This window comes from Rhinatrema bivittatum, chromosome 8 (assembly GCF_901001135.1).
Source record: "Rhinatrema bivittatum chromosome 8, aRhiBiv1.1, whole genome shotgun sequence".
Lineage (NCBI taxonomy): Eukaryota > Metazoa > Chordata > Amphibia > Gymnophiona > Rhinatrematidae > Rhinatrema > Rhinatrema bivittatum.
Genome location: NC_042622.1, coordinates 151,181,894 through 151,193,882, shown reverse-complemented (window position 1 = coordinate 151,193,882; position 11,989 = coordinate 151,181,894). Strand labels below are relative to the sequence as shown.

At 43.0% G+C, this 11,989-nt stretch overlaps 1 protein-coding gene across 2 annotated transcripts in view; it reads right to left on the bottom strand.

Annotated features, from left to right (window-relative positions):
* Nucleotides 1-2,034: 2,034 nt before the first annotated feature.
* The window catches only part of RCE1 (Ras converting CAAX endopeptidase 1), a 105,763-nt gene continuing 95,808 nt past the window's right edge, over nucleotides 2,035-11,989 (bottom strand). For both annotated transcript variants that reach the window (XM_029612454.1, XM_029612455.1), the window contains exon 8: nucleotides 2,035-6,760. In XM_029612454.1, coding sequence (XP_029468314.1) covers nucleotides 6,522-6,760 — 239 coding nt within the window. In that variant the 3' untranslated portion in view covers nucleotides 2,035-6,521. The remainder of the gene's footprint in view (nucleotides 6,761-11,989) is intronic.

Here is an 11,989-nt window from a genome sequence, read left to right as displayed (position 1 = left end):
GGTCCACATTTTTACCAAAGCAGGAGATGGGAGTAGGATTCATGTGATGGCTTTTGGCCTACCACCTGAGAGACTCGAGTGAGGCCATTCCATTCCCAGGCTAGGCTATCTTGTAATGACTGCTGTTGAGTTCATTGACTCTTCACTACTATTTGCAGCTGCTATTGTCCCTTCATTAAAACTCTGTAGCAGTGGCTCCATCCTGAGGTATGTGAATTTTTCCTGAAATACAGAGGGGAAAATGGCCATTCCTAGTGTGGACTGTTTCACTCAGCACACCACTCCAAGTAGAAACTGTAGGAAAACCCCAAAATAGGTTAAGACCTTCAGGTCTTATCGGAGAAAGACCTTCAGGTCTAATCGGAGAAAATTCTTTTTCATTCAACGCACAATAAAGCTCTGGAATTTGTTGCCAGAGGATGTGGTTAGTGCAGTTAGTGTAGCTGGGTTCAAAAAAGGTTTGGATAAGTTCTTGGAGGAGAAGTCCATTAATGGCTATTAATCAATTTTACTTAGGGAATAGCCATTGCTATTAATTGCATCAGTAGCATGGGATCTTCTTAGTGTTTGGGTAATTGCCAGGTTCGTGTGGCCTGGTTTTGGCCTCTGTTGGAAACAGGATGCTGGGCTTGATGGACCCTTGGTCTGACCCAGCATGGCAATTTCTTATGTTCTTAGGTTTTTAGAAATCGTTCTAGCTACACTTACCCACTGGCAGCTAAATTGGGCCTATTAGGCTTACGATGTCTTCATTTCAGTCTGGCTCCTGGACAGGGTAGCACCTGACAACCAGAGAGAGACTCCAAAATATGGTCAGACAACACCAAATTCTTCCCCCAAATCTTTCTGAACTATTTTGCAAAAAAGGAAGAAAAATAGGGAGTAAGGATATTTGCACTACTTACCAAAATACATTTTTCAGGTTGTTCTTTTTATATTTCTTCACGGTGTACATGGCTCCTCCCTTTCTAGAACTGGGTGTCCCTGGATATGCTTACCAGATGGCACCGGCATCTCGAGGTTCCAAGGTCTGCAGCTTTATTCTCATTCATTCCTACTGCCAGGTGCTCAATGCTCCATTTATGTCTCTTGAATCCTTAATGCAGGATCCAAGTTCACCTCCACTACTAGCACCATGTGCAAAGGAGCCATTGGATTCAGGAGGGCTGGAGATGTAGGACTCAGTATAAGCAGAAAGATGGGGTTTATTGGGAAAGACAAAACTCAGGAAACACAAAGCAAATCAGACTCCTGGTCTTAAGAAAGTAGAGCATCTGCTTACACTTATAACTGTAGGGTTGCAGCCCCTGAGTAGCATGGCTTCCAAAACAGGGTACAGCCTCAACATTTAAGAATCAAGCCCACAAAAATGCCTTCGCTTTTAATCTAAGCCGAGTATGCTGTTTAAACATAAACTAGACTCTGGGCTTTGTAATTTGAGGCAAACCTGCTGAGCCTTTAAATAGAGCCAGGTCCAGAGCTTTAAAAGAGGGGAAACATGTTTACACAAACTAAAACTCCTGCAGAGCATCCTGCTGGAAAACAGTAAGAAAACCCAGCCCGGATTTAAACACTGGCACTTTGAAATAAAAAACTTGGTTTAAGAACCCTACAGGGAAAGTTCCTCCTTTCTAAAAGTAAAGATGTCTTACTTTTACTAGGGAAGCTGCTATGCAGGAAGGTTTGCACACTGGGGCCCGCCCTTTGAGATGGGTTTAAATAAGGGCAGGGTGTGACTGTACCATTCAGCAGCACTCCTTTGCTTTTTCTGTTGATCTTATGGTTCAGGGAAAAAAAAAAAAAGGCTTTGACTGAATTGTCTGGAAGGGTCTATCGATGCCAAAGTGATGCTACCCCAGATGAGGTCTCACTAATACAGAAGCATTCTTACCTCCTTTTTTCTATCGGTTATATTTTCCCTTTGCACTCTAGCTTTCTTGACCTTACCTCTCGTCATCCATTTAGCAATCTTGGGAGAACAAGCATGAGCACACTAAACACATGTTTACAGGAATAAAGAAAAGTTAAAACCAGTCCTCCAAAAATGTGCTTTATTCAGACATAATCAAATTGTAAATATCTCCACATTAACTCTTCAGTAGCAAGCTGTCATGTCTCACCTTAATTATGTGTAGATATCTATATCAATATGCTTTGCTCAATAAAATATTTTTCACAGTTTAATCCCTCTCACCAAAATAGCCTGATCTCAAAAATAGATTTGTCTAGTTATAAAAAAATGGTAATTTTATTTTGTACAAAAAAAGCAGAAGCGCATGAAAAAATAATCTCCAACGTGTGCCATGGAATATAGCAGCAACATACGGTTATTTAAAATGGAGGAAGGACGTTCCAGGCCTCACAAGACTTAGGATGAGAAAGAGAACCACATTATAAAGCCTCCCCGTTGTTTAATTAGCTGCCACCCCTACCATCCCAATTACAGCACTGCATGTTATGGTGCATCGGGGTAGTCAGCCACTCAGAATGAAAGGTTGGCTGACACATTCCCCACCCCAGGCTCTCGTCTGACTCACATGCAGTGGCATACTGACTCACATTTGAGTGGGGACAGAGGAGAAGAAATCTATTTCACAAGATTTTAAATTCCAACTTAAACAGAACCTACTTCAGCTACAACTGAAAAATCCGTATGCATTCTCAAAACAACTGCTGAATGGTGAGGTTTCCAATGAAGTAAAGATTAACTTGCACAAGGTCACACTATTCTACAGCAGGAGAATAAGGGAAAATATTTTGCCTTCCCCACATTAGGATGCGCTGGAGAAAGCTCAATTGCATATCCCAGCAATAGCTGCAAAGCAGTTGCTCCCATAGCTGATAAAAGCTGGGTCCTACTCCCTTACATTTAAAATCGGATGTGTCATACTGGCAATTAAATTGCCCACCCATTACACTTTAGTGTCATTCTGCTAACAAATGTACCCCTGTAGAAAAAAAAATCCCTTTGAGTAATGGTGGAATGCACAGCTACCTGAAATTCCCCCCACTTACTCCCTATATCAGCTAGAAATTTCGATTTCCTGCATCCAAGGCCAATGTAGGGAAAAAAATGGAATGTAGGGAAAATAATGTTAGAATAGCTGCTGCTTATTAATGTCTGATGAGCATCAGCTATAGAAAGAGCGCAGCCTATTCCCTGGGCAAGACATGAATGCATAAAAAAGGGGCTGGGAGTCACGGTAACCACCCAAATAGGCATTACCTGCATGGATCATTCTCACTGTTTTACAGTGGCATGGGAAATGCTCCAGTTATTACCCTAGTGCTTATCATTCGATTATTTTGGATGCAGGGTGTATAGAACATGTTATATTAGAACGGGATGGTCCATCCAGGGACTTCGAGTTGTTCAAAATTGGGTGAGGAGAAAGAGTCTTCCTCCTGCAGACAACAGAAATAAGAACCATAACACTGAACAGTTCTGGCACAGGTCAGTGTCTGAGGTATCTATCTTCTAAATTACTCTTTGAAATCAAAACCCTTTATTTAAGAAAACATCTAATCCCATCCATTCTGAAAACCAGGAATAATCTCTCCAAACAGTGAGCCCCATTTGGACCACTTTTTCCAGCAATAAAGATGCCAAGATTTGAGAGTTCAAATTCCCCATCTCTGCCATGACTAAGTGACCTTGGAACAAGTCTCTATCTTCCTGCTCCCCAATTATAATACTTATAATAATTATAATACAGACTTTCCAATGTGGAACTCTGGATGGGGAGGAATAAGGAGAGGGGCCACCGATGAAAGCTAGATGGGACGGAAGAGGTCGGAAGTGAGGTCTTGCAGTGGCAGAGGATCCCTGATGAGCACTGGATAAAGGTTGCCAACTCAGTCCACAAAAATAAAACAACCAACCAGTCTCCAGCGAACGTTTCCTTCCCCTTTCCCTGCACAGCCAGTCCCAGGCCAAACTGTAGCGAGAGCAGACTGTGAAGGAACATGAGCTAGGGACTGAGCTAACGCATTCTCCCAAGTCTCACGGTGGTCCCACCCACTCCTGACTTCCATCGTGCAGGCAGGGCTCAGGAGCACGCATTAGCTCATTCCCTAGCCCATGCTGCTTCATAACGTGCTGCCGCCATCACCACCACCACCACCATCAGCCAAGCCCAGGACCAATTCTGCTTCCTGAGAGAGGTCCTGGGGGGCGGGGGGAGGGAAATTATGTGCAGTGTGCAACAGAGGAATAAAATGAGCTCTGGGAGTAGGGGGGTTGTTTGTGGAGGCATGAAGGTGAGGGAGTGTCTATGCTAGGAAAGCCATCAGTTGGCAGAATTGCAGCAATTGCGCTGACAATTTAAAGGTCCTGCTGCTCAGCAACTTTCTTTAATCAAAATAGCCAGGCACACAAATAAAAGTATGTGACAAGCCTGGAGTCACCATGAAAGGAGTTAGAAGAGAGGCCTTGCGGGGGGAGGACCCTTGATGACAGCCAGAGAAGGAGTAGGGAAAGATGCCCATACCTGGGAACTTTCCGGATTTGACCTGGAGATTCTGGAATTCTAATAGAATTGTCAGGTCTCAGAGTCTGGGCCAATACCTGAAATCTCCAGTTATTTTGTTGCTGCTGCTGCGTGGTAGTGAAACAATCTGATTGGCCTGCCTTGGCCAATCGGATGGCTCCTCATTCTCTCTTGCCCCATGGGCCAATCAGAGGCCTCTTCCCTTTCTCCTGTCCCCCACAGGTCAAATGGAGGCCTCATCCATTTCTCCTGTTCACACTGAGCAGGGACAAGGGAAAGGGGCCTCAGGCTGGCCCACGGAGGCTGGAAGAAAGGGGAATCCCATGGGCCTATGGCAGAAGCAGAAGATAGCATGACTGGAAGGCTGCTGCTGGTGGAGGGTTTGAGGTGGAGTTAGGTAGTGAATGAATGCGGGGTAGGAAGTGTATGAGCGGGGAGCATGTGTGCGTGTATATATATATATATATATATATATATATATATATATATATATTTGGACATTTGGGGAGGAAGAGTGTATATAAGGGTGTATGTATGTGTGAATGAGCATGTGTGTGAAAATGAGCATCTGTGTCAGAGAGAGAGAGAGTGAACATGCAAGCGTAGTAGCATGTGTGTATGTATGAAAGAGAAGAAACTGTGTGTGCTTACTGCCACAAACCTGCTCCCTCATGCCCTCTCCACCACTGCTAATCGATGAAAATCTCAGGGTGATGGTAAGTCGAAAGTTTCCAGGTATGGAAATGCCTCCCATGGAGAAGATCTCTCATCAGAGCCCCAGTGTGGCTCTATGAGTGCATGGCAGCAGCACAGAGATCATGCTATAGCCTACTGGCTAATGAACTAAAAACAGAAAACACTGATGAGCGTCAATTACCTGCACCCTAGTTTAAACAGTTTAACCCTATGCTTTCTGTTTCTTACAGCAAAAGCTCTGCAAAGTACTTCCTAAATTTATTTCAGCCTTATACAAAAAACTTTACAAAAAAATAGATTCACTTTATAAATAGCTGGAGGGACTTGACTGGGAGAAGGGAGGGACAGAGAAAGGCAATTTTCTTTACAGTAAGTTGTAATTCAGTGAACTCTACCTCATCCCAAAAGACAGGGCTTTCACAATCATTTATCACGGCCTTAGGGCACATGAACAGGAAGCCATGAGCTCACCTCAACTTGAAGAGCTTTGGGGGTGAAATGGGTAGGGCAGGAAACTAGAGATCTCATATCATGACATAGCAACAAAAGGTACAATATTGGCAACACTGCCCCCCCTACCACCAACATGGATCAAAACTGGTTTGATGCCCATTCACAAATGATGTTCTGGGCCACCGCTTCGGCTGGGATAGTCTCTGCCAGTCAGCTGTGAAAAGCAGCCCTGTACTCCGGTTTCCTGTTGGAAGGCAGGGATGCATGCTCCTGCAAACCCTTTTGCCTGATTTGACAGACATCTTTGAAGTGCCTCAGGATTTATACCTTTCATATCAGACTGGAGGGAGAGAGTTAGCATCAGCATTTCTGTCTCCATGTTCCAGAATCTGCCAGAGGCACTTGAGATATAAGCAGAACACCGTAAAACACTCTTACTGTGAGAAGAGTACACACTCTTGTGCATCCTCAGTATAGCGAAGTATCAAAGCAGCAAGATTCCTACCACCACCACCCACACTCTCACCCAGATAAGAAGATCTCACACAAATTCCAGTAATGGATTATAGATGGCAGAGGTATGGATAAAAACAATGGAAAAATCTGTCAAAATGTACTGTAGAGTCTGATTTCTAACTTATGATGCATGATGGCGAGCCCTCTTATTTCCATAAGAGGGCCCCAAGTGCAACGTAATCAGTAGTGGCAACAAAAAAATACAAAAAAAAACAACAAAAAAACCCCGACATGTCTTGTTGACTGTAGGAATACACATGATACAAAAAAAAAAAACAAACCCTCACACCCTCTTCATCCTGGTTTACGCTTCCTTCCATGGCTTGCGAGTGTTGCAGTATCCCCTTGTCAAGCTTCCTCCAACTGTCAGGAGCATAGCCCTGTGCTGTCACTGGAGCGATGGCTTAAGAGGTGGCAGACAGGAAGGTCCTTCCCATACAGTGTTGGTTCCATCATGGGGTTCAGCAGCAGAAGGAAAAGCAGCACCCCCAGGAAGTAAAAGAGGAGGACAGTCGTCCGTCGAGGGTGATCCAATGCTGAACAGACAGCTGGGAAGCCGACATAGTTACAGAAAGAATGGCACAGGACAGGGCCAATCAAATGTCCTGTGCGGGGAAGAGAGAGAGAGAGAGAAACACACACAGGGTGACAAGCTGCTCCGTGCCCTTCTGATCATGAAACTTCTCCAGTTAACAAGTTAAAGCTTTAACAGAGGGAAGAAAATACCCAACAAGGATTATCAATTGGCTGCATTTTTTCAAGACTGGTTCACCATGAGGACACAGCTTTACAAACCCATGCATGCAAAAGGGAGAAAACAGTTCCAAAAGCAGGACTGGGATACATCCAGTAAATAATCAACTGAAAAGTATGGGCCTGATTTTCAAAAGCATTCACATCCTTAAAACTGGGTTTTACATATGTAAATGCACTTTACCTGCATTAAGTGGCTTTTGAAAATGGCCACAATATATGCCACTGAATTGTCCATAGGTTTTACCCGCATTAAGTGCATTTAACATAGCTAAATGGCTTTAGAAAATTGATACGATAGTATTTTACATTTACATGCAGAACTCTTTTGAAAATTCACCTAAATATGAGAACTATTAGGGGCTTGGGTTTTGTTTTTTTTTTTACATAGTCCCACTGGCTTGCTCTCTAAAAGATTAAGATATGATAATTACCGCATTGATTGTCACGTGAAATGTTTTAACTACTGGGTGTAGGTAACACCCGAGGTGGTAAAGAAATGGGGGTTAGGGAGGTTTTTTTTCCCCCAATGTCATTTACCCAATTAAATACGCTGTCTGAAAATTGTCCACCCTGGATAACGTGTTACTCCACAACCAATGTACTTTTACCCGAATATTCCTGAAGGCTTTCCTGGGGTGGGCGGTTAGGTCAGGGAACAACATGCATAATTTTGCATTTAAAAACTACTCACCTTGTTTTGGCTAAAAAAAACTTGCTGAAGGAAAAAGTACTCACAGACAGTTACACCTCCTTTTTCTGTGGGTGCCTTTTACAAAGGAAAAGTACCCACAGACTTTGCATCACAAATTAAGAGTTCTGAAAATTGCCCCTTTAGAGGATGATTTTGAAAGAGGTTTCTGTTCACCTACCGAAATGGCCCTTTTACAAAACTACCCACTCAGTCTGCAGGTAAACGTATGCCCATAAATCATGCTCACATTCTAAGTTTACCCAGACAGAGTGGAAGCGTTCCCAGGGGTGTAGTTGGGGAGGAGTTTGGACTTATATGCGTGCTTTTGGATTTTCAAAAGCAGGTGCAAAAAGCTTTCCTGAAAAAAAGGTTGCACACAATTTAGAGGATGCAATTCTGTGTGGATAGTTCTGGCGGGATACTTTTCATACTTTCCCTTTGAAAATTAATGCAACTTAGGTGTGCATATTTGCTATCAAATTTATGTGGGTTGTTATAAAGTTACCTACTTAGGGGATCATTTTCAAAAACCAGTTTATGCCCAAACTGATTTTTTGTGCACCAATATAAACCACAGACCAAGCCTGTACCCTGTTCACGTAATACAAAAAGCAAAACAAGAAAAACGGTGAATCAAAATATGAAAAGTAGCCCTCGAATATTTATGAAGGCAAAAAAGACCTGGTATCATAAATGGTGAGCAATGAGCTATAAAAATCGTAGAAACATCAAAAAGGGGGTAATTCTTAGCTCCAACTACACAGTCAGATCATTTTTAAACTGTGGCTCACTCCAATTTTAAAAGGATACCATAAAATGTTATTTTTTTTTAAATGGAATTTTGCAAATAAAAAAAAATCTAAAACAGTCACTCATCTTGTCAAAAGGCCTTCTGTGTACATTTTAAAGGTGCTCCTCAACCAGTGCGATATTTCCCAAAACTGAACTCCTCATAAGTATATTTATTTATTTTTATATACCGCGGCACGTTCGGAACATCACCTCGGTTTACACGTAACAAAAATGAAGCAACACATAAGGGAAATAATATAGCAACAGGCTTTACACCGTAAACACATATAGTAACAGGAACTGATTAACCAATGGAAATATGTACAAAAAAGGAAATGGCGGTAATAGCAAGATTTTACCAGATCATGACAGTGTGGAGATATTGGCAGAGTCATAAGAGCTGCAAATAGGATCGGTTGACAGAGTATATCTTCATAGCCGCCATGATGCTATAAGTCCACCAGTACAGATTAAAATCAGAGTGAGCCACAGTTTAAAAACGATCTGACTGTGTCGTTAGAGCTAAGTATTACCCCCTTTTCAAGGTTTCTACGATGCTGCAGCTTGTTGCTCACCAATTACGATACCAGGTCTTCATAAATATTCGAGGGATAATTTTCATATTTTGATTTCATTGTGTTTTTTGTTTTTGTTGGTTTTTCATAAATCGTCTTTTACAAATTACCCAGGACAGTTGTACATGTAAACGCATTTGCAAAAGGGATTACACACGTACTTTTACGTTCGGTGTAAAGAGATGTTTGGGGACAGGATTTGGAAGATTTGATTTTGGAACAGTATGCATGTAAATACACATGCACAAGGTTACTCTTCCTCCTCCCGAGCGGGTGCAGCTTTGGCTCCGCGTTACCACTGGTTCCATGTACACCCAACGAATGTTCAAAGCAGATTTCCTTTCTCATTCTGCTACACCAGACCAGAATGAATGGGTTTCTCCCCCGCTCCCAACAGATGCAGGTAGATTACACGACCTTCTCCTGTGATATCATCTCTCTTTTATTGCAGTAGAAGTCCATTAACTGCTATTAATCAAATTTACTTAGGGAATAGCCACTGCTATTAATTGCATCAGTAGCATGGGATCTTCTTAGTGTTTGGGTACTTGCCAGGTTCTTGTGGCCTGGTTTTGGCCTCTGTTGGAAACAGGATGCTGGGCTTGATGACCCTTGGTCTGACCCAGCATGGCAATTTCTTATGTTCTTATGTTTTCTTGGCATTTTTTTTTTCTTTTCTTGACCCTCAGCCTATTCATGGGACTGTAGTTTGCTATTTTACCCAATTCTTTTTTCTTTGTTTCATAGCAGTATAATAGATGGCAGCAGAAAAAAACAACAACCTGGCCCATCCAGTCTGATTCCTTTCTATACTGAACTATAACCCAGCAGCCGGCTTACTCAGGATAGTTTTTAATCAGCTTCACTCCACTCAGCTCCACCACCTTACCATGTTCAACCACAAAGCTTTCAAATGATCCAGTTAGCTACCAATACTAATGTGGGCCAATGCAGTGGGCATGCCGAGGGTCTCACCCCCCCCCCCCCCAATCCTTGTTCTAATCCTTAAGATCACAAACAATCAGTGGCGTCTCTAGACAGAATGTGGTTTGTGGGGGAGGGGAGGGGAGCCAAAATGAAATTTCCTCATCACACCCACCTCCTTAGCATGGCCCCCTGCTTTAAAACTGGCTATAAAAATGTCTCCATAAGAAAGTCCAAAGGGTCTTCTGCATAATTTTAAAAAGCTGGCTCGCCTCACATTTCTAGTAAAACTACTATTAAAATTATTTGATAGCTTCATTCAACTAATTCTATATGGATATGAGAGTGAAGTCTGGAATGTATACAGGAAGGAAAACAATGTCAATATAAACCCAGCACCTCCGGTTCCCCCAACAATGGAGCTTGGATGTTTCCCTTACAGCTCATCATACTAAAAGATATTTTCAAATGCTGGTGTCACCTCACAGTAACAGCAGCACAAACACCTTCCACTGCCAGGCACGTTGTGAACTAACACGAACACCGCAAAAAACATACTCAGAGGGGTAGATTTTAAAAACATGCATGCGTGCGTCCATGTGTGCGTGCATGTTATAAAATCCGGGGCGGCGCACGCAAGGCGGGAAGAATTTTGCATGTTTCGCGCAGTGACGCATTGCGGCCTTCCCCAGTTCCTTCCCAGTCTGCTCCCCTGTTTTTTTGGAGCAGACTGGGAGGGAGCTTCCCTACCATCTACCCTAACCTCCTTTCCCTTCTCCTCCCTACCCCCTAAATGTTACGTACCTTTGGGGATTTTTTGTTTTTTTAAGTTGCTTCTGCTCCTTCGGAGCAGAAGCAACTTGCACACACCCCGGCCAACTGCCGGCGCGTGCTTCCCCGGTACAGCGGCAAATGGCTGCTGTACCGGCACCTCTAGTCCCGCACGCCCCTCCCCCGGACTGCTCCTTTTCTTCGGCCCGGCTCTTGTGCACGTAATGAGAGTTTCGTGCGCAGCGCGCACAAGGCCCAGCCATGCGCATAACCCCCCTTATTTTTACGCGCGATGGCCATTTAAAATCAACCTATTGTAATGTAACGGTAGTAACACCAAGGACTTAAATAACAAGAACCCTACTTATGAAAAAGCAGTACTGTAAATATCACACTGGGTCCCAGAATACCAATACACCATCTACTGGGGAAACAAAACAAAAAATATTTAGATCCCATCACAGATACTACATGCTAGCAGAATCTCTCACCTTGGTCACACATACAGAGCAGAGACAGACCCTCACCAAATACAGAATAAAGGTTCACAAATTAGAGAAAAACTGAAATGGAAACTCCAAGAAGCCAGACTCTGTGTGTAACAATGGAAAAACAGAACCACCATTCCTCATAAAATAAAATCAAGAATCATAAAGCATCAATTATAATAGTAAAACCATACTAATAAAATAATATTTCTATTAATTAAAAATCATATACATTTCCCAAGCACCAAAAATTATTTCAAAACAGCACATATATCAAACACCACCCAATAATTAAAACTAATGAGGATTAAAAAAAAAGCCCCTGCTATCCATAACTGGGAACTCTTGATTTCCAATCACCCTGAGATTGTCAAGGATTAGGGGGACGCACAAACTTTATCTTCTCTCTCTCAATATACTCGCATGTCCATTCTCCCCTCCACCCAAGCTCTTATATCCCTGGATTCTCTCAGTAACACACACGCTCTCACTCTCATTGGCTCCCTCACATACACACACCCAGGCAAGCTCCCGTTCATTCTCACATACACACACAGAGACCCCCCAAGCAGGCTCCCATTCATACACATGTACACACCGAAGGTAGACCCCACTTCCTTTCTTTTGCCAGCAATCTCACAGCCTCTCTTGTTCCTCTGCTGCTGCGTGGCTATTGGGGAGATGCTGATCGCTGCTACTGGCACTGAAGTCCATTCTGCTGCCTCATCTGTGCAGGCCCCATGGTATTAAAAATATGAGGCCTCCAGTTCCTCAATGCTGATCTCATACATCGTGAAATCAACATAGAGAAAGTGCTACTCTTGCACATTCCCAAAG